The sequence below is a fragment of the Mustelus asterias genome, chromosome 19 (assembly GCF_964213995.1).
Source record: "Mustelus asterias chromosome 19, sMusAst1.hap1.1, whole genome shotgun sequence".
Lineage (NCBI taxonomy): Eukaryota > Metazoa > Chordata > Chondrichthyes > Carcharhiniformes > Triakidae > Mustelus > Mustelus asterias.
In genome coordinates this window covers 1,811,430-1,837,613 of record NC_135819.1, presented here as the reverse complement: position 1 = coordinate 1,837,613, position 26,184 = coordinate 1,811,430, and the positions used below count along the sequence as shown (strand labels likewise).

General features: G+C 45.0%; 1 protein-coding gene across 1 annotated transcript in view; it reads left to right on the top strand.

Moving 5' to 3' along the window:
• Window positions 1-26,184, top strand: part of LOC144507619 (adhesion G protein-coupled receptor E3-like) — a 54,081-nt gene that overhangs the window by 15,785 nt on the left and 12,112 nt on the right. The window contains 12 exon segments of the mRNA XM_078234773.1: window positions 1,262-1,354; window positions 2,015-2,158; window positions 4,290-4,373; window positions 9,592-9,744; window positions 13,541-13,633; window positions 15,836-15,894; window positions 16,574-16,675; window positions 18,811-18,988; window positions 20,343-20,462; window positions 22,984-23,183; window positions 23,299-23,469; window positions 25,111-25,308. Of these exon segments, the coding sequence (XP_078090899.1) occupies window positions 1,262-1,354; window positions 2,015-2,158; window positions 4,290-4,373; window positions 9,592-9,744; window positions 13,541-13,633; window positions 15,836-15,894; window positions 16,574-16,675; window positions 18,811-18,988; window positions 20,343-20,462; window positions 22,984-23,183; window positions 23,299-23,469; window positions 25,111-25,308 (1,595 nt within the window).

The following is a 26,184-nucleotide window of genomic DNA, read 5'->3' as shown; positions in this document are numbered from 1 at the left end:
ATTTATAACTGGGAGTGTCAGGTCTCCTGGCACTCTCGGCGCTGACTCAGAGCTTGTAACACTTTATGGACCTTAATAGAGCTTGGAAATAAAAGGGAATCTGGCCTCTGCTGACTTAGGGAATCGGGCCAGGTGGGATTGTTGTCAGTGCAGGTTCGATGGGCCGAATGGCTTTTTTCTGCCCTGTCGGGATTCTATGACTGACCACTAACAAAACACAAAATGTAATAGCACATGCCTTGGGGTTCAAAACCAAGGATGATGAAGATGAAGGTGCCCTGGAAACTATTGACGATGGTAAATAAGTAGGCCATCACCACGGTTTCCTCCTGAAAATGAAACAAGCCGAGAATCCAGGTACAGCCCAGGATAAACACCTGTCCAATGGCTTTAACTGTCAGCATCCTGCAATAAGGAGAAAATTATTGTCAGACACACTGGCGACAAAATCATATTCGTTAGCTAGGCCAGAGCCTGAAATGAAGCATTAGATATATCAATGCGACAGAGTGTGGAATTCTGCGAGATATAAAGGCAGGAATCCATTAATCTTTTTGATTATTTTGACACCTGTTTGTGGCATTTTAATGCTACCTTAGAGGACTTGGTAAAATGTTGCCAAAATTGCTTCTCCTTTAAGCCTCCGTTAATACAATAGGTGGAAGAGACTTTGAAGTGGAGTTTGGTCTTTTGTTGGCCTCATGGACCACCACAATGTATATCTACAAACTGATGTCCTTAAAGTATTCAATTATTTAATCACCTGATATTTACAAATCCATGCCAATTATTGCCAGTTTCATTGGGAATAATTCATAGAATCCCTACAGTGCAGAAGAAGGCTATTCAGCCCATCAAGCCTGCACCGACATTCTGAAAGAGCATCTAACCCAGGCCGTATCCCCACAACCCCATGTAGTTACCTCTCTGGTTTCTCCTTGTGCACAAATCATTAAAAGCCTTGCATCGGTCGGATTATGCATGGTATCTAGTGCTGTTTGCACTCATGTTTACTATGAGTGCCTCGGATTGCTGGTGTCCAGAATCTCTGACACCTACTGTGCCACTTTGTGTGTTCATATTCCTCTCGGTGCCAGGTTATATCTGCTGACCCACCACTTGCCACAGTACTGGAAGGTAAAAATGCCCTTATTGACAAAAATAAAATTTTCTTCAGGCAACAGAGTACATGATCAACAATTACTTGAAAAAGGACCTAAAGGGATATTGTCAAATAATTAAATGTTTCTTTTTGTTACAGTGTATTACTTTGGGGTGTTAATGAATGAATTTATCATCTTGACTGATAACTGCAAACCATTTTTCTACTTGCAAAACAACGGGTTCTGCATTGGTGAGTTATTAACTGCAAACAAAAGACTTGCATTTATATAATGCCCTTCAAAACCTCATGATGTCACAAAGTACTTTACAACCAATGAAGTACTTTTTGAAGCATGATCTCTGTTGTAACGGAGGAAGTGTGAGAGCCAAATTATGCACAGCAAGTTCCCACTACTAGCAACAAAGTAAGGATCTTCTTCTGAATAGTGTCTTGGAGCTCATTTACACCCACCTGAGGGAGCAGAACGGGCCTCGGATTAATCACGTCTCACTCGAAAGGTGGCACCTCCAGCAGTGCAGCACTCTCTCAGCGATGTGCTGGAGCTTGTGCCCACATTTGGTGTTCAAGCTTCTAGCGCAGGACTTTACAGCGTCGCTCGACCTGAGACTGGAAAATCCCACCTGAGATCAATGGAGCTGCCCATTGTCCGCCCTTTGCCCACTCTCATTCCCCTGATGGGCGGGGCACTCATTCCCAAATTCCGCGCTCGACTCAGAGATGAACCCTCGAGCCCTAACTTGAAGGTGAGTCAAAACCTGGCTACTCCTGTGCTTGTCGGCTTGCCGCTGCCCCAACCCCCCCTAACCATCCCCATACCTCCAAGAGAAAAATATTCACTCCCACTGTGCACCCAAATGAATCTTCTAATACGTGTTCCATACATTTCAGATTATGACCTCTGTGACATGGATCAAGTCCTTCGAATCAAAGAGTGTCCAGGGAGAGCAAAGTGTTGATTTGCACCCGGAAATTTGCACTGTGGATGTTCTATGAGAGAAGGTGATCCTGTCAATTTGTCACCAACTTGCAAAGGTAATAATGTGGAATCACAAATTATGGGGGCGATTCTCCCAAATAAATTCTAAGTGTAAAAACTGGAGCATTGCCACTTTGCCCCTTGGGCAGTGCCAGGGGGCCATGCTGGCACTTCCAGGCTGGCAATGCCCGGGGACACCTCCCTTTACCCCTGACCTCCTGGGCAGGTTTCCATGGCCTCTGTTCACTCCAGCGGAGTCGGGCCGCCAGTTCCCCATTAGTAGAGAGCTGTTGTAAACCCTGCTGCCTGAACCACTCTTGGCGGGGAGGGAGGCAGGGGAGACGCGAGAAGTCCCCGGGCCTGCTAATGAAATTGTAAATACAAATTTTAATATTTAAATCGGCTACCCGCCCATTTCCGGCACGGAGTTGATGACTCCAAAAACCTTGGAACCGGAGACGCGTAGAGACCATGGCGCCCAGCGGGGAGCCCACTAATCGGCCTCTGCTGATGTCTCCTGGCCCGCTGTACTGGGGCTGGGAGAATCGCCCCCTACATCTCTCTATGAGGTATTCCCAACATGTAGTGTTAAGCTGTTGTTTCAGTTTGTGATCTTCCTTGAATATTGTGGGGCGAACGGTGAATGAGTGAGGGTCGGCCAGAGGAGGCTCTGGCACAGCTAAGATCTCACCTCAGCTCCTCTCATAGGCAAGTTCATCAAATATTTTTAAGGTTGGGTTAGATGGATTCTTGATGGACCACAGAGTCAAAGGTTATGGGGGGAGGCCAACAGCATTCAGTTCAGCCATAATTCAAAGCTGTGTGGGTTAGGTTGATTGGCCATGCTAAATTGCCCCTTTGTGTTCGGGTAAATATGTGGGACTATGGGGATGGGACCTGGGTGGGATTGTTTTTGTTGCAGGCTCGATGGGCTGAATGGCCTCCATCTGCACTCTGGGAATCTATGATTTTATGATTTATGATGTAATAAAATGGTGGAGCAGGCTTGACTAGCCTACTTGCCCATTTACATTAGGCCATTTGCTTATGAGGAGGTGGGGGGATCGGGTTCTGCCACCAGTTCAGGAAAGGCCCTCCCAATGGGGTTTTAAAATCTTCTGAGTCAGTCGAGCTTGTGAAACGAATAATGAAAAGCATTTCCAGGAAAAGCTCAATGTAGCTAAGGATTCTGCTGAGCGTGTTTTAAAATGACAATCTCCAGACTTGCACCTCCCGCAATCGCCTTTGTGGGAGCAATAAATGGCACTGGTGGAACAGTGAGGTCGAAAATAGGGTGGGGTGGCTCACAGTGCCATTACCTGAACTCGATTTGCATTTATTCGCCAGGCTCCAGCCTAGTTTTGGCATGAGTTCTGGTTGAATTGGCAGGTAAATATAAGTGGCTGTAAAAGAAGGAACACATAGGCATTTGTTCCCCCAATTCTTTTTCCACTCCACGAAAGCCTCCTTTTTTTAACCAACAATTTGGATCATAGAATCCGTACAGTGCCAAAGAGGCCATTCGGCCCATCAAATCTGCACCGACTCCCTGACAAAGTATCTTATGATGTGGAGATGCTGGCGTTGGACTGGGGTAAACACAATAAGAAGTTTAACAACACCAGGTTAAAGTCCAACAGGTTTATTTGGTAGCAAAAGCCACACAAGCTTTCGGAGCTGCAAGCCCTTTCTTCTTGCAGCTCCGAAAGCTTGTGTGGCTTTTGCTACCAAATAAACCTGTTGGACTTTAACCTGGTGTTGTTAAACTTCTTAAAGTATCTTACCCAGGCCCTTTCCCCCACTCTATCCCCGTAACCTCATACATTTCCCACGGCCAATCCCCCTAAACTTGGGACACTAAGGGGCAATTTAGCATGGCTAATCCACCTATCCTGCACATCTTTGGACACGAAGGCATGGTCAATCCACCTGAGCTGCACATCTTTGGACACTAAGGGACAATTTAGTATGGCCAATCCACCTAAACTACACATTTTTGGAGAGTGTGAGGAAACGGGAACACCTGGAGGAAACCCACGCAAACATGGGGAGAAATGTGCAAACTCCACAAAGACAGTCACCCAAGGCTGGAATTGAACCCGGGTCCCTGGAGCTGTGAGGCAGCAGTGCTAACCACGTTGCCACCATATTGAAGCACTATTTTCAGGTATTTGATTCTTTTTGCAGAAATGAACCAGAGTTATATCAACTACACATCGAATTGGACATTGTGCCCACCTGGATACGTTGACAGAAGAACTTTCTGCTTCGGTGAGTCATCACCATTGGTGCGTCTTCTGTTTTTTCTGCCCTTTAAAATGTGTGATTGTGGATGTGGATGGACAGTAATGTGGTGGTTATGTTACTGGATTTGTAATCTAGAGGTCTGGACTAACGTTTAGGAGCATGAGTTCAAATCCCACCAATGCAGCTGGGGGATTTCAATTAGGTCAATCTGAAGTTAAAGAACTGTTTTCAGTAGCAGCAGTGTGTACTATCTACAAGATGCACTGCAGCAATTCACCAAAGATCCTTAGACAGCACCTTCCAAACAACATAGCCACTTCTATCTAGAAGGATAAGGGCAGCAGATACATGGGAACACCACCACCTGCATGTTCCACTCTAAGCCACTTACTATCCTGAATTGGAAATATATTGGCCGTTCCTTCGCAGTCGCTGCATCAAAATTCCCTCCCTAATGTCATTGTGGGTCAACCCACAGCACATGGACTGCAGCGATTCAAGAAGGCAGCTCACCACCACCTTCTCAAGGGGCAACTAGGGATGGGTAATAAATGCTGGCCAGCCAGTGACGCCCATGTCCCACGAAATAATAAAAAAAAAGTGAGGGTGAAAATGACACCACTGTATTGTTGTAAAAACCTGGTTCACCAATGCCCTTAAGGGGAAGGGAGCAAAGAGTGGCCTGCGTAATGCCAAAACTGACAAAATCTGTGGGGATTAAAGAAGGTGGCTCACTGCCACCTTTGCAAGGAAAATTAGAAAATGTTGGCCTTGCCAGCATTGGCCACATCCCGCGAATTAAAAAAAGCAAATGTGGACTTTTGCACCAAAGTTCATTCTACAATAAATTGATATGTGTGTAAACCCATTGGCCATGACTAGTTTTTTACTCTTTCACAAAATGTTGGCATTGCTGGCTAGACCAGTATTTATTGCCCATCCCTAGCTGCCCTTGAGAAGGTGGTGTTGAGCTGCCTTCTTGAACCGCTGCAGTCCACGTGGTGCAGGTACACCCACAGTGCTGTTAGGAAGGGAGTTCCAGGATTTTGACCCAGCAACAGTTAAGGGACGGCGATATAATTTCAAGTCAGGATGTGAGTGACATTGAGGGGAACAGCCAGGTAGTGGTGTTCCCAGGTATCTTCTGCCCTTGTCCTTCTAGATGGTCATGGTCATGGGTTTGGAAGGTGTTGTTGAAGGAACATGGTGAGTTCCTGTAGTGCATCTTGTAGATGGTACACACTGCTGCTACTGTTTGTCGGTGGTGGTGGGATTAAATGTTTGTGTAAGGGTAGCAATCCAGCGGGCTGCTTAGCCCTGGATGGTGTCAAGCTTCCTGAGTGTTGGAGCTGCGCTCATCCAGGCAAGTGGGGAATACACTCCTGACTTGCACCATGTCGATGGTGGACAGACTTTGGGGAGTCAGGACTTGCCGCAGTATTCCTAGCCTTTGACCTGTTCTTGTAGCCACAGTATTTATGTGGCTCGTCCAGTTCAATTTCTAGTCAATGGTAATCCCCAGGATGTTGGTAGTGGGTCATTCAGCAACAGTAATGCCATTGAATGTGAAAGGATGATGGTTAGATCCTCTCTTGTTGGAAATGGTCATTGCCTGGCACTTGTAGGGTGTGAACATTAACTGCCACTTGTTAGCCCAAGCCTGGATATTGTTCAGGTCTTGCTGCATTTGAACATGGACTGCTTCAGTACCTGAGGAGTCGCGAATGGTTCTGAACATTGTGTAGTCATCAGCGAACATCCCCATTTCTCATCTTATGATGGAGGGAAGGTCATTGATGAAGCAGCTGAAGATAGTTGGGCCTAGGACACTACCCTGAGGAACTCCTGCAGAGATGTCCTGAAGCTGAGACTTCCAATCACCACAACCATCTTCAGGTGTGACTCCAACCAGCAGAGGATTTTCACCCTGATTCTCATTGACTCCAGTTTTGCTCGGGTTCCTTGATGACACACATGGTCAAATGCTGCCTTGATATCAAGGGCAGTCACTTTCACGTCACTTCTGGAATTCAGCTCTTTTGTTCAAGTTTGAACCAAGGCTGTAATTTCATTCGGGTTTCATTCCTTCTTATGCCATTTATAGTGGTTGAATACAACTGATTGTATTGCTCGGACATTTCATAGGGCATTTAAGAATCAACCACATTATGTTAACAGCCCATTTGATTGACACTCATCCACCACGTTTAACATTCACTCCCTCCACCATTGACATATTGTGGAGCAGTATGTACCATCTACATCACGATGCACTGTAGCAATTCACCAAGGCTCCTTCGATAGCACCTTCCAAACCTATGACCGCTACCACCTAGAAGGACGAGAGCAACAGATGCATGGGAACACCGCCACCTGTAAGTTCTCTTCCAAGTCACTCACCATCCTGACTTGGAACTATATCACTGTTCCTTCAGAGTTGCTGGGTCAAAATCTTGGAATTTCCTCCCCAAGAGTGCTGTGGGTGTACCTACATGATGTGGAGATGCCGGTGTTGGACTGGGGTAAACACAGTAAGAGTATCACAAGGACTGCAGTGGTTCAAGGAGATGGCTCACCATCACCTTCTCAAGGACAATTAGGGCTGGGCGATAGTGGCCGGCCTAGCCAGTGACTCCCACATCCTGTGAAAGAATGAATCAAACAAAGTTGTTGAATGGATTTCCACCCCTAATAAAAGATAGTTGGATGAACTTTGGTACAAATGTTTACACTTGTTTTTATGAATTCACGGGATGCGGGAGTTGCTGGCAAGGCCAGCATTTATTGGTCATCCCCAATTTCTCCTTCCAAGGTGGTGATGAGTTGTCTTCTGGAGCCTCTACAGTCCTTTGTCAGTTTTCTCACACAGGCCACTGCACGGTTGGGATTTTCTGCTCTTGTTCGATTTGGGTATGTTTGGTGATGTGAGATATTAAAGGTTAATATCGCAGGCAGACTCTGAAGGTCTTGCAAAATTTGCAGGCTTAGCTAGCTTTGCAACATAGTGAGAAGCAAGCATGATTATTCTTGGCTTGAAAAATGCGGTTAACCACATCTCTCTGCTTAAGCTGGTTTAAGCAGACTTAACTTGTTCATTTCTCGCCTACATATGCCACCTTTGAATTGTACTCAAGCGGTATCCTGTCGTGATAAAGTTAAATCGCCTTCAATATATCTGTGTTTTGAGAACCTTGGGGGTAGACTGAAAATTGGCACACGTGATGCCTCTGAGGTCACTGTTGCTAGGCGCGTGACTCTGGTATTGCTAAAAATATTGCAACATGTGCCTGACTAAACTGTAGAAAAAATATATAAAAAGGGGAACTGTCCCTGATCGGGAGGCTGTTTATTGACGGAGCCCTGCACGTTGTGCAGAGTTGTGTGAACTAGCCTCTTGCTTGTATCCTTGCATGGTTGAATAAAGTAATACTATTCTTTGTCCTAAGTTGGTGTTTGCTTTTTGTATCAAGGACGATAGTGTCTCCCGAAAACGAACCTAACAGATGGGAGTGGAAAATATTGTGTGAAGGCCGAAATCATGTTTCAAGTCAGTGCAAACATGATTGCCCAATCCCCTCATCAGTGACAGTTCACGTTTCCCGATGTCGAATAAACTAACATATGATTGTAAGGATGGATTCCCTCCTCGGTCAAAAGTTCCATCCATGGCAGCGTGAAGCATGACTAGTCTTTGAAGGCAAGCTCCAGTGAGTGCAGCACTCGGGGGGTGGAGGGGTGGTTGGAGAGCATCATGACCAGGCAATGTCCTGGCACTGCCCGGGCACCTCTGGCACCTCCCAGATGCAGGTTGCCCATGCACTGTCCAAGCAGTTCCGGGGGGGTGTCCGCGTTGGGGTGCTGGGGAGATTTCAAGGTTAACTCATTTGGCTGCTGTGCGATGAGATGGCATTTAAAAATGGTGCCCTGATCTTTGCGTTTCTGAGTTGTCGGCTGGGCAGGTGAATCAGAGGAACCCTGCCAGCGATACATCGTGGAACCTGACCCTTGAAGCTTTTTTTTTCCAAAGTGCTGAACTACCATAGAATCCCTACGTTGCAGGAAGATGCCATTCACCCCGTCGAGTCTGCACTGACTCTCTGACAGAGTATCTTACCCAGGCCCTCTCCCCCGCCCTATCCCCTATGTGGTGGAGAAAGCTGCCATTGCTGTCATCGACTTCATTGCCACTTTTCACACCTGCAATCAGCCTTTGCCGATTTCCAGGAAAATCCTGCCCTATGTTTTCTTTCCCTAAAGGACATTAGTGAACTGGAAGGATTTTACAAGAAATGTAAGTCATGTCATTAATCACCCTCACTGAGAATAGTTTTTTAATTCCTGATTTATGTAAGTGATAATCCGTAGCTCCATTGATGGGATTTCAACTCATGCTCCTGAATATGAGTCCGGTCCTCTGGATTATCGATCCAGTACAATAAGCATTTAGCCACTGCTACAGATCCTTTCCACTCAATGCATTGAAAAATTCTCTTCATCTCACATCCGGCTCTTTTGCCAAACACCTTAAATCTGGATCCTCTGAATTCTGTTCCTTCTGGTAGCAGAAAGAGCTTTTCATCAATCGTCCTCCATGATTTTGAACACCTCTAGTTAGATCCCCCCTTAACCTTCTCTGCTTCAAGGAGAATAATCCCAATTTCTCTAATCACACCGTGCACCTAAATTCCCTCATCCATGACACTGTTTGGGGAAATCTCCTCTGCACACTCGCCATTTGAGTCAATCTCCTCTGAACACTATCTTAAGGCCTGGAAATCCTTCCTAAAGTTGCTGAGCTGAACAAAACGCAGCAAATGTTGCGAGAATGATACCAAAGCAAAGGATGGCAACAATGAATTGGTGTCCCTGACCTGGGGTGAAGTTGAGTTGGTCATGTGAAGCAAAAGGTACCCCACTCCTCTCACCCCTGCTCCAAGTGGACCGTATTCCCACGTACTCTTGACTTGTGCTTTATTGGCGGTGGAGAGGATTTGTGAAGTCAAGAGTTAAGCTGATTGTCATCGATTACTCAGCCTGTGACCTGCTCTAGTCACTTTGCCATTTGTGTGGCTGTTCTTTTTTGAGTTACCATGAATCCCTTTGGGGAAGGTTTATCAGTTGGGATCAATACAAGTTCATGATTATCAAGCCCACTCTTTAACACCCAGGCTAAAATAATCGCTCAATTCAATTCAACAAATAAATGAAAAGACTCTTGTAACTCTGCTCCTCTTTGTTTCAGACTGGGCTTGTGGTTCGAGAGAAAACATTCAGATTAACTGGTGTACTGTAAATATGAGATGTTTCCTTGCACCTGATAATGGGTTTTGTGGCTGTGGGAAAGTATATGGATTGCGTAAATCACGAGCGAGTGCATTTTCATCAAGGTGTAGTGGTGAGTCGGACATTTGCACATTATGGCTGGAATTTTACTGCCCCGCTCTCCGTGGGAATTCGAGCGGGCGAGGGGTGGTCAATGGGAAGGTCCGTTGACGTCAGGCGGGATTTTATGATTTCGGGATGAGCGAGGCCATAAAATCCCGCGCAATATTTCTTTATGTTACTCCAGAAAATAAAAATTGTGAAAAAATATTTTGTGATAGACCGCATCGCCTTACAGTCTCAGGATAAGGTGTTGGCCATTTAGGACTGAGATCCAAAGACATTTCTTCACTCCGAGCATTGTGAATCTTTGCAGTTCTTAATCCCAGAGACCTGTGGTTGCATAGTCGATGAGTATATTACAAGACTGTGTGTGATAGAGAATTGGAGAAGAAAAGAATCAGGGAATATAGGGATGATGGGTGAAAATGGAGCTGATGTAAAAGTTCAGCCAAGGTCTTATTAAATAGCAGAGCCATGATAGCAAGTCTGCTCCTAATTTCCTATGTTTATGTCCTATGGAGTTTGCTGTAATCTCAACAACCTGCTAGGTCCTCTATGGAGTATTCACAAGAGAGACCTGTTTTAAATAAAGAGACAGGTCTGAATGGCTATGAAAACCAGTGACTTAAGATCAGAAGAAATAGAAGCAGGAGTTGGCCCATCGAGCCTGTTCTGCCATTCAATAAGATTATGGCTGTTCTGATTATGGTCTTAACTTCACTTTCCTGCCTGTCCCTCATAACCCTTGACTCCCTTGTCAATCAAAAATCTGTCCAACACCACTTTGAATATATTCAATGACCCAGTCTTCACTGCTCTCTCTGGAAGAGAATTATAGAAACTAATAAGAACATAATAAGAACATAAGAACTAGGAGCAGGAGTAGGCCATCTGGCCCCTTGAGCCTGCTCCACCATTCAATAAGATCTTTTCGTAAACTCAGCTCCACTTACCCGCCCGCTCACCATAACCCTTAATTCCTTTACTGTTCAAAAATGTATCTATCCTTACCTTAAAAACATCCAATGAGATAGCCTCAACTGCTTCACTGGGCAGGGAATTCCGCAGATTTAAAACCCTTTATGTGAAGAAGTTCCTCCTCAACTCAATACTAAATCTGCTGCCCCTTATTTTGAGGCCATGCCTCCTAGTTCCACCAGCCAGTGGAAACAACTTCCCTGCTTCTATCTTATCTATTCCCTTCATAATCTCATAAGTTTCTATAAGATCTTGTCTCATTCTTCTGAATTCCAATGAGTATAGCCCAAGTCTACTCAGTCTCTCCTCACAAGCCAACCCTCTCAACTCTGGAATCAACCCAGTGAATCTCCTCTGCACCCCCTCCAGTGCCAGTATATCTTTTCTCAAGTAAGGGCTCTTGGCGTAGAAATTTCTCTTGGAGTAGAAATTTCTTCTCATCTCCTTCTTAATCGAGACACCCCTTATTTTTAAACAGTGCCCCATAGTTCTAGATTCCCCTATGAGGGGAATCATCCTCTCAGCATCTACCCTGTCAAGGCCCCCCAGAATCCTATATGCTTCAAGAAGTTCAACTCTCTTTCTCCTAAACTCGAATGAGTATAAATCCAGCTTGTTCAAACCTTTCTCATAAGACAACCTTTATCCCAGGAATCAGCCTAGACAACCTTTATCTCCTTTCCTTCATAGCTGTAATGCAGTGATGGGCAACCTAGGCTAGTGAGTGGCCCTCCTTCATCTCGGTCGGCCACAAGATTGAAATGTTCACCAACTTTGTCCCTTGAATAAGATTGAATACATTTAATATACACGTTTCTCAGAAAAATCCGAAGTGCAAAATGGGCAAATAAATGGGAGGTTTTCTCGCCTGTTTTTCCAGCGATGTAACTATTACAGGGACCGTAATATAATTCTCGCCAGTAAAGTGGGTGGGCTAGAGTATCAGCTCACCGGGAAGCCAGCTGCTGAGCACCCTCCTACTGGGAGATCTTGGGAGATCTGTGACTCCTCCCCACGGACATTGCACCCCAACACCACAGATGGGTTGCATTTGGTTCCCCTGCCACAGGTTGCCCCCTACTGCTCTAATTTCATTTCAGTTTTGGGATTTGCAAATTATACACAGCACTATAACGATGCCTTATACAAGTTCATCATGCTTTTTGCACCTATTTATAAAACATAAGATGCTATTGTCTTTCTCTATTATCTATTCTGCTATTTTCATAGATGTATTTATTTTGAACTGCTGAGTGCCGATTTCCATCCATACACTTCAGCACCCAAGATGGGAGAGCTACCCACCAAGCCAAATTGGCACTTGAAGTAAACAAAGCCTTGTAATGAATACATCCACACTGCTCCTGTGTTGGAGGCAAAAATGAAAGGCAAAATGTGAGAAAATGGTTAGCCTGGCAGGACAGAGGTCCACAGATGTGACTGTTGCTACCAAGGTTTTGTAAACCCAGGTACTTAAAAAGATTTAATAGAATTGGGGCTCACAATCCTGACTTAGAAATATACTGGCCGCTCCTTCACTGTCACAGGGCCAAAAATCCTGGAACTCCCTTTCTAACAGCACTGTGGGTGTACATACACCACAGGGACTGCAGCAGTTCAAGAAAGCAGCTCATCACCACCTTCATAAGGGACAACTAGGGATGGGCAATAAATGCTGGCCTAGTCAGCAACACCCACATTGTGTAAATGAATATAAAACAAAGTCCCATTCACCTTGTGCTCGCTCATCTACATTGACTTTACTTTCAAATCCCTCCAAAGCCTTGTCCCTCCCGAGCTCTGTAATCTCCAGACCTACAGCCCTCCAAATATGTGAGTTCCTCTAATTCTCACCTCTTGTGCATTCCCAATTATAATTGCTCCACGAGGACAGACAGTGGTCTAGTGGTAATGCCACTCAGCTAATATTCCAGAGGCACCAGCCAGTTCCATAGGTTCAAATCCCACAATGGCAGCTGATGGAATTTTAAGTTCAATGAACATATCTGGAATATAAAGCTAATTGTGGTAATGACCATGAAGCTACCATTGGTTGTTGTTGAACCATCTGGCTCAGTCATGCCCCTTTGGGGAAGGACTCCAGACCCACAGTAATGTGGTTGACCTCTGAAATGGCCCAGCATTCCACTCAGTTTCAGGGCAGTTAAGGATGGGGAATAAATGTTGGTCCAGCCAGTGGTGCCCACATCTCATAAAGGAATGAAAAAGAAAATGGGCAGCCATGCCTTCAGTTGCCTCTGCCCCAGCTCTTGAATTCCCTCCGCCTCACTACCTCGTTGCCCTGCTTTAAATCATTTCTTAAAACTCTTTGACCGACTCTGTGACCTGACGCCCTCTTATGTGGCTCGGTGTCATACTTGCTTTGCAACATGAAGCGCTTTGGACTGTTTCATTACATTAAAGCTGCTAAGTGAATATAAGTTGTTTTTGTATTTATTATTGGGCAGCTCCGTGATAGCACCTAGTGTTGTTAACCTGTGAAGCATTATGAATTAAGACCATCCGCATGATCTAAAACATTATCCCGAACATTGGCTGGAATTTTCTGACCGATCTCGTCGGCGGGATCTCCGAGATCCGCTGGTGGCGAAGCTATGAGTTTCCCGGAAGTGGTGGGTACATGGAATGGGAAACTTCATTAACGGTGGTGGGAATGCTGCCACAAATCATGCCACGAGGGGCGCAGAAAATCCCACCCATTGTGGTTTCTCTATTCAAAGTATTTTAGACTAGAAAGAGGGTTTTATTAACGTGACTGTGATATGGCAGACACCAGGTAAACAATAAGGTGATTCTTTTGGTTTCAGATATTGACGAGTGCCTTAAAGATCCATGTGGTGCTCAGGAAATCTGTACAAATACACCTGGAAGCTACACCTGTGTCAATAACACCTGTATTGGTAAGAAGAAAATCAGCAATCTCTCGATTGTAACACTGCATGAAATTTAGTGTGGAAGTTATTCTTGATGGTACTCAGGAAAACTAAAACAGCTCAATAATCTCTGTACCCTCTCTATGATAGATATTGCATTAGTGCAAACTGTTATCGAGCACCTTATACTATCCATCACCCAGATTGCCTGCTCTTCCTCTGAAGCATCACTGAACTCCACCATGGTATCACTCTCACTTCCAGGCCCAACCAGTTGGAAATTCCCATCGTCTTTATTAAGAATTATAGAATAGAATCCCTACAGTGCCATTCGACCCATCGAATCTGCACCGACCCAGGCTTACCCCGTAACCTCACGTATTTATCCCGCTAGCCTGCACATCTTTGGACACTAAGGGGCAATTTACCATGGCCAATCAACCTAGTGTGCACATCTTTGGACTGTGGGAGGAAACTGAAGCACCTGGAGGAAACCCACGCAGGCACGGGGAGAACGTGCAAACTCCACCCATGGCGGGAATTGAATCCTGCCTCTGACACTGTGAGGCAGCAGTGCTAACCACTCTACCTGAACTCTAACATATCCAAAATTCTCTCTTCAGTCCATCATTAAAACTATTGCACCATCAAGAGCCCCAACCTTATCGACCACCATGGAACCCACCCGCAAAATATCCATTTCGCCATTTACAAATACCTTCATGTATGCACTCCCCGTCTCCCCGCATGCCAATATGCACCTTGCATTCCGTGCTTGAATCCCTCCAATCACCTTTCCACCCCGTCACATTACAAAATGACTCTTAACAAAGTCACACATGACATCCTATGTGACTGTGGCATCGATGTGACTCCTTATCCTTCTCAAACTATGCACAGCCTTTGACACAATTGACCACACCATCCTCCTTCAGCGCCTCCCACTGCTGACCTGAGGTGGATGTACTGTACCCTTGTTCCATTCTTCTTTATACAGTCATAGCCAGTCATAGCAATGGTTTCTCGTCCTTGCTCTCTCAGTGTTACCTGTGCCCCAAAGATCCATCCTTGGACCCCTACTTTTTCTCATCGACATGCTCCCCCTCAACAGCGTCATCCTAAAGGAGAGCATTAGTTCTATCGCACCTTGATTCGTGATTCCTCTTGATTCCTCTTGATTCTCTTGATTCCTTCACTCTTGCTAAATTATCAGACTGCTCATTTGGCATGTCGTACTGGATGAACAGAAATTCCGGCACTGCCCCCATTTTCAGGGACAGGCGGGAATGGCAGAGGGGGTGTGCAGAGAATTGAGCGGGAACCTAAAACAGCTTTAAGCCAGTGGGATTTCCTTGCTTGATTGTTCCCCTGCCCCCCCACTCCGCCAATGACATAACGGGAATCTTGACTTTAACAGTTGGGATCCCCATTCACATCCATCTGCATATGTCCCACCTTGGACTGTCCATTCTCACACAGACGTGAATCACGACAGGTTCCCCCCATGACGTGCACCTGGTGAACAGAACCCTCCAGTGGCACACAAGTGAGTACAACCCCCATGGGTACCCTGCTACTGCCCCCTGGCACTGACCCCAATACTGCTCTTTGAAACTGCATGGGCACTGCCCAGTGCCAGGGGACGTATCAGGGTCAGCTCGGGGCGGGTGGGGGCAAGGGGGGGGGGGGTGGTGAGCTCTGCGGAAGGTGCCAGGGTGGCAGGGGTTCTGTGGTGGGGGGTGATGCAGAAGGAGTTATGTGGCGGGGGGTGGGACAGAGTGCGTGCAGCTGGTGGCCATACTCTGCTTTTCCCGCCTGAGTTGACATTTTTCCAAAAGATGACAGTATTCCGGCCATTGTTTTCCATCCCGGGTTTAAACTCCTGTTCCTTAGTTACCAGCTCCAGGCCCCTCCTGGCACCAGTCTGGGATTGAGAGAATCTGTTTGCGATGTTGGTCATTACCACATTGTGTGTAAATTTGCTGCCATATATCTTACCTTTCAACAGTGGCTGCACTTCAGAAGTACTTTATTGTCTGTAAAGCATTTTGGATAGTCCTGTGATCATGCCCTATATAAAGGCACATTATTTTTACTCAGGGCAACCAGAGGTCGGCAATAAATGTTGGCCTTTTTTTCAGCACACCTGAGAATGAATGGAAATAAATTTGTACATGGTTCTCATTTGCTTTTATTATTTTTTAATTCTGCAACAAAATGTCTTGGCAGACCAGAATCAATTTGACAAGCAGCAGTGCAGCTTCATTCACTGGGACCAGCAGATTCAGGTATTACCATTTCAGATAAAATGGCAATAAGCGCGTGTGATACACTTCAGTCAGGCTTTGTAACCGCGAGGGAGCGATATGTGCTTTAGGGAATTGATCATTGACCCATTGCCAGTGTTTTGGGAGTGAACTTAGTCTTTGCCAGTAATGCGATACAGGCTGTTAATTTCTTGTTACTTTATGGGATGGTGTTAATCGGTGCTGCCAACTGGTGAAGATGTTTTTTGCCACTGGTGAAGACCAATTTCACCCACTTGGACTTCAGGTTCAGGACTGGCTGAATACAGAGTAAGTCTCTCCCTCAATCCTCAATACATCTATCGATTGGTGCAATGTTCCATCCATGTATCTGAAGGTACAGGATGTTCATGCATGTGTGAATATGATCAGTTACGTGATATATGATTTGCATTTGCAAATTACCTGTGGGCTGGAATTCTCCGACCCTGCCCGCAACTGGGATTATCCAGTCCCGCTGCTGAGTACCAAATTTTTTGTTCTTATTGGCAGCGTGCAAGACCAGAGAACTCCGGCCATGATCGCTGTGTGTCTACGCATGTGTGTTCTCCGTATAACTGTCCTGACCCCTGAAGACTTTGTAAACTGATCGTTTCAAAGCAGATTGAATTTCACTCTCTGATTCTGAGGTCCTCAAAACTTCTTTTCTCTCTCCTCACAGACCCTCTGGTATAAATTCCATGGATATTGTTCCGTGATTAATTCAATCATTGAACTGGTGAATGTACAATGCCAGGCTCAGGAAAGTGAACCCGTATTTCAGGTTAGTAGCGGCACAGAATGCTTTGCACTGTTTTCCCATGGTAAAGTCATCGATTCAATCCCGGGAGTTGGGCCTACATTTCAGAAGGTCTGGCTGCCAGTGGTGGAGTGAAGGAAATGGGGAATGGATAAGAGACCAGAACTGGAGGACCTCAGAGGTTGAAGGAGGTTTAAGAAATAGGGTGGGGTGATTGGCGGGAGAAAATTGAAAACAATGTAGGAGCCAGTGTAGATCATAGGGGTAACAGTTGAACCATTGATACATGATCTCCAGTTGCATGACAGTGTTTGTTGCCCTTTGTGTTTAGTTTTACAAGTCACTCTCGATCTTTTCAATTCTGCATACAAGAAACTCAGCCTGTTCTTAAATGTTGCCAAAACAGAACTTATATATTAACCCACACCTAATCAGCCAAATGTTCCACCTCCCATATATGTTAAAGGGGAGACTCTGAATAATGTTGGGCACTCCCCATACCTCGGCAGTCACCTCTCTCGAAAGTTCACCATTGACAAGGAGATCCAACACCAGTCAGGATCATCTGCGCCAAATCAGCCTGTTATCAAGTGTTTGACAACAAAATCCTCTGCATGTCAACAAAAGTCCTAGTGTACAGATCAGTTCCCGTGAGCAAGATCTGGACTGTTTCTAATTGACACATACGAGTGCGAGAGAAATTCTATCAGCAATGTTTTCCTTGGAGCATAGGAGACTGAGGGGGAGACATGATTGAGATGTATAAAAGTATGAGGGGCATAGATAGAGTAGACAGGAAGAAACTTTTCCCCTTGGTGGAGGGATCAATGACCAGGAGCATAGAGTTAAAATAAGGGGCAGGAGGTTTAGAGTGGATGTGAGGAAAAGCTTTTTCACCCAGAAGGTGGTGGGAGTCTGGAACTCACTGCCTGGAAGAGTGAAGGAGGCAGAGACCCTCATAACATTCAAGAAGTATTTAAATGTGCACGTGTGATGCCAAGGCTACAAGGCTATGGGCAGATTGCTGGAAAATGAGATTAGAACAGTTAGCCGGTTGTTTCTGACCAGTGCAGACGTGATGGGCCAAAGGGCCTTTTCTGTGCAGGAGACCTCTATGACTCTATAACTATGACAGTGCATCAGCCGCATCTTCAGATTCAATGGGAGGACCGTTGAATAAATGCTCTATTTTGAAGCAAGGTCCACAAGCATTCAAGAAAAGCTTCTGAAAAATCCACATCGATGAACCGGACACTGTCCAGATGCTTGAAAACCTTCTCCTTTGCCAGGTTCTGTCCTCTCCACTCTTGGATAATGCTTTAAAGCACTCTGACATCCTCCTTGAAGTGCGGCATTGACCTTAATGGCTGGGAGGAGCTTGCTACCATCATTCAGAATGGCAGCAATTTGCCAATCAAACCGCATCAAACTTTGAGTCATGTAGGCTGGAATGTTACCACCATTCACGCCTGAGTGATTTTCCCATCCCACTGCAGTGGATGGAGATTTGGCTGAGTGCCAAATTCTCCGACCTTGCCGCAGCGGGAGCGTGGTGTGAACAGCCGGTAAGTTTGTCTCCAAAGTCTTAATAATGAGGCAGGACTGCAGGTAAAGAAGTAAAGAAAATCTTCACTCCAGATCCCGCTACCTCGTGCGACATCCTGCCCATGTTCCCAAAGATCTGTGGGTTTGTGCAGGCACATGAAGATCCATGGCAGAAACCCAAGATGCTGAGTGGACGTCATCCTCGAATTGAGGGAGAATTGACAGTGATGGTGCACGAATGAGATGGTGCGATTTAGGATGTGGGCAACAGAGTTTTGCATTAGCATGGGCTCAGGTTTATGTTGGGGGCAAGACAGGAGACCTGCCAGGAGAGCTTGGAATGGTCCTGTTGGGGCAGAGGCAGGAGCAGACATGGAAGTTGACAGACATGGTGATGGCAAGGATATGGGGTTGGGAGCTCAGCTCGGGGTCAAATAGGAAATCGAGACTTAGAGAACCCTGGTTCAGTATGAGAGAGTGGCCAGGGTGAGTGGAATGGAATTGCTGGCTGGAGAAGGGAGTTTGTAGGACGAATATCTTTAAATAAAAAGCCTTTTTAAAAAAAAAGTCCCAAGGTTCATGGGGATGCAAATAAAATGTTCTGTCCTCTGCAGAAAATAATTTCAACTGCAAATGATCTACTGAGGAATGATTCCCTGTGGAACAACATGCAAAAGGAAGAGCGGTTCTATTTGGCTTCCATATTCCTGCAAGCTGTGGAGAACTCTGCAATCATTGCCAGTCTAAACTTATCTGATCAGGGGAGGAGAATTGAATCAACTGAAAATATCGGTACATTCCACAGACATATTTTATTTGATGTATTTTCTTGAATTATGTGTGTGTCTGTGAATGTACGTGTGCGCGCGCGCATGTGTGTGTGTTTGTGTGTGTGTGCGTGTATGTGTGTGTCTGTGCCCATTTGTATGTGTTGTGCGCCCATATGTGTTTGCTTGCACCCGTGATATGCTTCCGTGTATGTATTTGTGTCTGTATATTCAATGTATTTGTTCATTGCAGTATAAGAGCCTGGCACATGAAGCGTTAATGTGGGAATGAGTACGGTACCGGCCACACAATAGTGGAATAGAAAACATGACCCACTCCTAGAAGTCATGCGTAGTGTTGGACAGAGCTGTGTGTAGATGCAAGCATGGAGACAGCTCCCGCTTGGACCTGTGTATATAGTTTCCAGTAGTTAATAAATGTTTACTGTTGAACTAACTAAGGTTACAGATATCTTAATAAGATCTACCGAACTATGCTTAACACCTTACAACATGAGTTTGTGTATGTATCTGCATGTGCCTATGTGTGTAATGTGAGGCATAACATTTACTGACATTCTACACAATGCACAGAATGTGGAATTTGTTTGAAAACAATCCTCATCGGTTCTTCAATCACTGGGATGCAATTAATGGCCAATTCTTTTGTCGAGAGAATAAATTTAGGCCCCTGAAATCAATCTGCCACAACAAACCAGGGGGGTAAAGTTCACCGTCACAGTTATGATAAATTGTAGAACTCATTGGGCGGCACGGTAGCACAGTGGTTAGCACTGCTGCTTCACAGCTCCAGGAACCTGGGTTCGATTCCCGGCTTGGGTCACTGTCTGTGTGGAGTCTGCACATTCTCCTCGTGTCTGCGTGTGTTTCCTCTGGTGCTCCGGTTTCCTCCCACAGTCCAAAGATGTGCAGATTAGTCAGGTGGATTGAGAATGCTAAATTGCCCCTTAGTGTCAAGGGGACTAGCGGGGTAAATACGTGGGATTACGGGGATAGGGTCTGGGTGGGATTGTTGTTGGTGCAGGATCATTGGGCAGAATGGCCTCCTTCTGCAGCATAGGGATTCTAACATTTTATGATTCAATCTGGTCATTTATCCTATTGCCGTTCTTGGGAGCTTGTTGTGTGCAAATTGATTGCTGTGTTTTACATATACTACCACATTGATTACACTCAAGAAAAGACAATTATCTGCAAAGCACTATATAAATATATGGAAGGCGCTATATAAATGCATCTTTCTTTTAAATCTATCCCTGAAAATGTTTAAATGTATTTAATGCAGAAGTTAATCACCTTGTGAGTAAATCTCACTCTGAAAGGGAACATTTACAAATCTTTTTTCCTTCACTTTGTAGATTTGGAAATACGAACTTTTCGAGGGAAAAATGCTTCAGCGCCTGATCGAGTCAAACTCCAGGCAAAGGGCAACTTTATAGATATCTACCGAAGTGCAGTCACCAGAGCAGCACCATGGGGTAAATTTAATGTTCTTCTTGTCTAGTTCAATTGCTCTCAGTAAACACATCTGCTTATTTTCATGACTAAATCTAATTGCAGAATATTTGAGTTCATTCAACCTTTGGACGTTCTGTGGAAGGGATGTTGGAACACCAAAAAATATTATCGCTACTATCGAATCTGATATCACTGTTGTAGGTCTTAGCTTGGTTGTCCTTGGTTAGGATCAAGGCTGGAGGCAAGGCTATTGGTAAACTTTAACTCTCATTCAACATTCTTCAAATCTGAGTGGGAGGCTTCACACAGAGTTACCTTTCATCTATTGTCATGAGATTCTACGTCACTGATGGCGTGCACTCTCTATTTACATTAATGCTTTACACTACATAATGTGTCCCTGTTGCTGTAGTAAAGTGATGATGCTCGCTGGCAGACTCACTCATCTGGAGTGTTCAGTTCCCACAATGTGGCGTGGCCCTGACAAGCCCCGGGGCGGGATTTTATGCCCGTGCTCGACCCAAGACCAAATATCCCTCCCGAGTTCAACGGACCTTTGCATGGCCTGTGTCCCGCCCACTATGATTCCCCTGACGGGCGGGACAGGAAAATTCCACCCACTATCTGTTGTGTATATTGCGGATATGCACCCGGCAATCTCAACCGCTGGGGGTTGTGCGTGCAAAAGGAAAATTTGGCCTTGGTCTAAGCTGTGAGTGATAGCATGGGAATGGAATATCCCTGCACTTATAGCTGGAGAAGGTGAGGGGCTTTGGCTGACAACCATATTAGTACATTGAAGAGTAGTTCGTCACTGAAATGATTTTGAATTTTTTTTTCGGATTTGGGATCACTGGCGAAATGGACATTATTGTCCATCCCTAGTTGCCTCTGAGCAGAGGATGATGGTCCTCTTCCCTTGGTGCTGTTTCACAAAAAAGTAGGGAACCTCTCCCTGGTGGCCTGCCCAATATTTCCACCCCCCAACCAATTTCACTGATAAAAACAGGTTACCTGGCCATTATTACATTGCAGTTTATGGGAGCTTGCTGTGTGCAAATTGGCTGCCACATTTCCTGCATTACACCAGTACAGAAAATTGCTCATTGATTATAAAGTGCTTTGGGACATTTTGACGGCATGAACGGTGCTATATGAATCTAAGACTTTATCTCTTTTAATCGGTTCCTACATTTTTATGTGAAATTGGAACTTTCATCTTCATACCTAATTGCTTTACAAAGATTATAAAATTTGTTGTTTGAATGTAGGAAAGGTACTTTGGCCTTTGTGACGTAGATTAGGCAAAGCCCAAACTGTGTGAAACATCTGACCCCAGGATTGCCAACTCTGATTAAGTGTATTCCTGAACATTTTGTCACATCTGGTCTCTTACCATTCCACCCAGTAAAACAGCCTGCTTCTTTTTACTCCATCTCCAATTCTCTTAACGTTGATCAATGAGAAAAGCACAATTTATTTTTAATGCCAGTTGCTAGCATCAGTGATCAGGAGATTAATCTTTAATTGCGGGGGGCTCCAAGACAACCCAGGAGGATTGGGAATCTGAACTGACCCACCCAAATGCCGGTCCTGCTTCACTCTGGTCCTTTAAGGAGTCTGGGCATGGTAAGTGAGTGGGCCACAAAGTGGCAAATGGTGTACAATGTTAAGAAGCAAGAGGTTATTACTGTACTTGTAAAAATAGAAAAGCATAACAGTTTTTAGAAGGCATGGAACTTGGAAATTTTGATGTTCAGAGGGAGTCAAGTATACTCCTCCAGGAACACAGAAAGGTAGCGTGCATGTACTGAGAAAATTAGGAAGATAAATCGCATGTTGGCCTTTACTGCAAGAAAATTGGAGTACAAGAATAAAGAATTCTGGCTACAATTGTGCAGGGCTTTGGTAAGAGCACATCTGGAATACTATGTGGAATTTTGGTCCCCATGTTTAAGGAACGATACACTTGCAATGGAGACAGTACAGCAAAAGTTCACTAAATTGGTTCATGGTAATAGAAGATTATCCGCTATTAAGAGGCTGAATAAATTGTGTCTATATTCTCTGGAGATTAGAAGAATGAGAGGCGATTTCATTCAAACATACAAGATCCCGAAGGCTCTTGACTCGATAGACACTGAGAGGTTGTTTCCATTGGCTGAGAACCTCATAGCACGGGGGCACAGTCTCAGGATAAGGGGGCCAATAGTTTAGGACTGTGGTGAGAAGAAATTTCTTCATTCTTTGTGAATCTTTGTAATCTAGGGTTATGAATGTACCATTATTGAATGCACCGATGGCTGAGATAGACAGATCTTTGGTTTCTCAGGGAATCAGAAGGATTCCTGTTTGTGGGAAAGTGAAACCGCAACTGAAGATCAGCTATGATCGTATTGAGTAGCGGAGCAGGCTTGACTGGCCATGTGATTTACTCTTGCTCCTATTTCATATGTTCACATGCAGCAGGTATAAATTATAGACATCATCTACCTCAGTGGGTTTCACTCCAGTCTGAGTAATGTTTAACGTTCCCTCCAGGGACAGATTTTGCTTCTGTCGCTTTGATCGCCTTCAACAACATGGAATCCATACTGAATGGAAGCATTTTCAACCTCAGCTCCATTGGTGGAGCACAGACGCCATTTCAATTGATCTCAAACGTGGTTTCAGCCGTGATAACCAACAGTGGCAACCTTGGATTTGACCCAAAAGTGAATTTCACTTTCAAACACACTGAGGTTTGTAAAGGCTTGTGCCAGTTTGATGTGCAGTTTGACAAGCATTAACTTTTTTGCTCGTTTACAATCGGGCCAGTTACAGCGGGTGTTAAAATGTAATCCTTGCTCTCCACAGGAGGCTAAAAGTAATTCGAAATTGCACTGTGCCAACTGGAATTACGCAGCTGGGAAAAGCTATTGGTCTTCCAGCGGCTGCGTTATGGGAGATTCCAATGGAACTCACACTCAGTGTCAATGCAGTCAGCTCTCCAGCCTCGCTCTGCTGATGACTCCTTTCGATTGGCAGGTATAAATGCTTATTCATCAACATTCTTGACAGTGAGGTTACAGTGACTAGACAATTTGGGCTCTTAACATGAGGGTAAGTTTGTTGTAGTGGAAGGATTCACATGATTATGAGCAGTCTGACAGGCCACAACATGAGCACAACCATTTTTATATCAACGGAAAGGAGATAGAATAGAATAGAACCATAGAACCCCATTTGGGCCATCAAGTCTGCACCAACCTTCTGACAGAGCATCTTGCTGAGGCCTTATTCCCATAACCCCATGTATTTACCCCAGTAATCCTCCCTAGCCTACACATCTTGGGACACTAGGAGGCAATTTAGCGTGGCCAACCCACCTAACTTGCACATCTTTGGAGTGTGGGAGGAAACCAGAGCACCCGGAGGAAACCCACACAGACATGGGGAGAATGTGCAAACTCCACACAGACAGTCACCCAAGGCCAGAATTCAACTCGGGTCCCTGGCGCTATGAGGCAGCAGTGCTAACTACTGCAGTTGATGGGAGAGAGAGTTTCACAGTCTTCTACAACACTAGGCAGGCTGGAGTGGGCTTTAAACCCTATACCTCCTGGTTTAGAGACAGCAGTCTCTGAACGAGGCAATGTGATTGGATAGTACATGATAATGGATGTTCCTATTGTGTAAGATTGATATTTATCTTCAGTCTACTCTTGTGGATCAGTTAGCTCATTTGGTTAGAAGGCTAATGTGTGCTTCAGAATAATGCCAACAGTGCAGATTCAGTTATTATTCCAGCTGAGCTAGACTTGGGACCTGTCTCCTCTACCTGCCCCATGTTTCATGCAGAGTGGTGTCCCTCAAGTTATATTACCAATTGTTTTTGGCCATTAGAGAGATGCCAACAGTCCTTTGAGGACTATGGCTAATACCTACCTACCTACTCTGGGTCTGCACTGTTGCATTGTAATTTGCTTTATTCAGAGACATTGGGAAGAGATCAGGTCCCAGAGAGCAAGATAGTATGAAGGCCAGCAAAAGATATGGGGGGAACATTGGAATATAAGAACATGATGAGGACATTTAACCCTTCAAGAGTTTTCTGCTGAAAGCCCTGGTTGTAATTTTTAATCAATGTCTCCAAGTCCTAGACTCCCCGACCATCAAAAAGATGGGGTGAGTCAAGAAGTAATGGTTTGGTGACACTAAAAGATTGCAGAGGAAAGAGAGACTGGGAGAGATAGTCTTGAGGTATTTGGAATGAATGAACTTGAGCAGAACAGGCGTTAAGGGTCTCTCCAGCAAAAGACGGGAGCATTCTTCAAGTCTTGAAGGCGATTGGGATTTGTTCATAATGTTGAAGAGAAAATGAGGCTCTTTGGATAAAAACAGGAACTCCTTGGAGGCGACAGAGGAGGTCACTTTCTGTCACGTGGAAGATTCCAGTTCCCTGTAATAAACTATCAACTAAAGCTGGAGAACAGTAGAACAGGAGGAGTGGGCCTAATTGGTTAACTCTTTCAACGAGCCATTGAAGGCTCAAGGAGATATAGGGCCTCCTGTTGTGCTGTTCGACACGATGACCAGTTAAGTTACGGAATGTTTAAAAAATGGAAATCTACCTTGCGAATGAGAATTGCTCATAACCAAAGAATCTGAATGTATTTTTCCCTGTAGACCGAGCCTGTTGCTCTTGCTATAATCACACGTGTTGGGATCTCTGTATCACTAGCGTGTCTCGCTATTGCTATCGGAATCTTTGTCTTTATGAAGCAACTTAAGAGTGCTGTAACCGCGATACACACGCAGCTGTGTCTGAGTCTGTTTCTGGCGGAGCTGCTCTTCATTGTCGGGGTCAATAGAACCGAAAACCGGGTAAGAATTCCCTCCATTGCCAGCAGTGCACAAGTGGGGCATGGAAGGGCCACACTATGCTGTGTTTGTGATCCAAACTCAAGCTGATGATATAAAATTAGGAAGCAAGCAGATTGAAAAATGGTGTAGGGTTTGGTGGAGGAAATTTGAACCTAACCTTAATACGGAAACTGATGGCATCGGGTGCAAGGCTGTTTTACACCCTCCTCCGAGTTTCCAGGGTCATTCTCAGGCAGGGTGTAAAACTAATATTCTCCCCAATCCTGGGGATGATGGGATTCAGTTAACACACTGATGCTGAAGTGAATAGATTTTTGTTAACATTTTATATTACAGGATACAGACCAAATATGAATATGAAGTTGAGTTCAAATTTCCTTTTAAATTATTTGTTCATGGGATGTGGATGTCACTGGATAGACCAGCATTTATTGCCCATCCCTAATTGCCTTTGAGAAGGTGGTGGTGAGCTGCCTTCTTGAACCCGCTGCAGTCCCTGTGGTGTAAGTACACCCACAATGCTGTTAGGGAGGAAGTTCCAGGATTTTGACCCATTGATAGTGAAGGGACAGCGATATCTTTCCAAGTCAGGATGGCGAGTGGCTTGGAGGGAATCTTGCAGGTGGTGGTGTTCCCATGTGCCCTTGTCCTTGTAGGTGGTAGAGATCACAGGTTTGAAAGATGCAGGAGCCTTGATGAGTACTGCAGTGCATCTAGTAAAAGGTACGCACTGCTACCACTGTGCATCAGTGGTGAAGGGAGTGAATGTTTAAGGTTATGGATAGGGTGCCAATCAAACAGGCTGCCTTGCCCTGGATGGTGTTGATCTTCTTGAGTTTTGTTGGGGCTGCACTCATCCAGGCAAGTGGAGAGTAT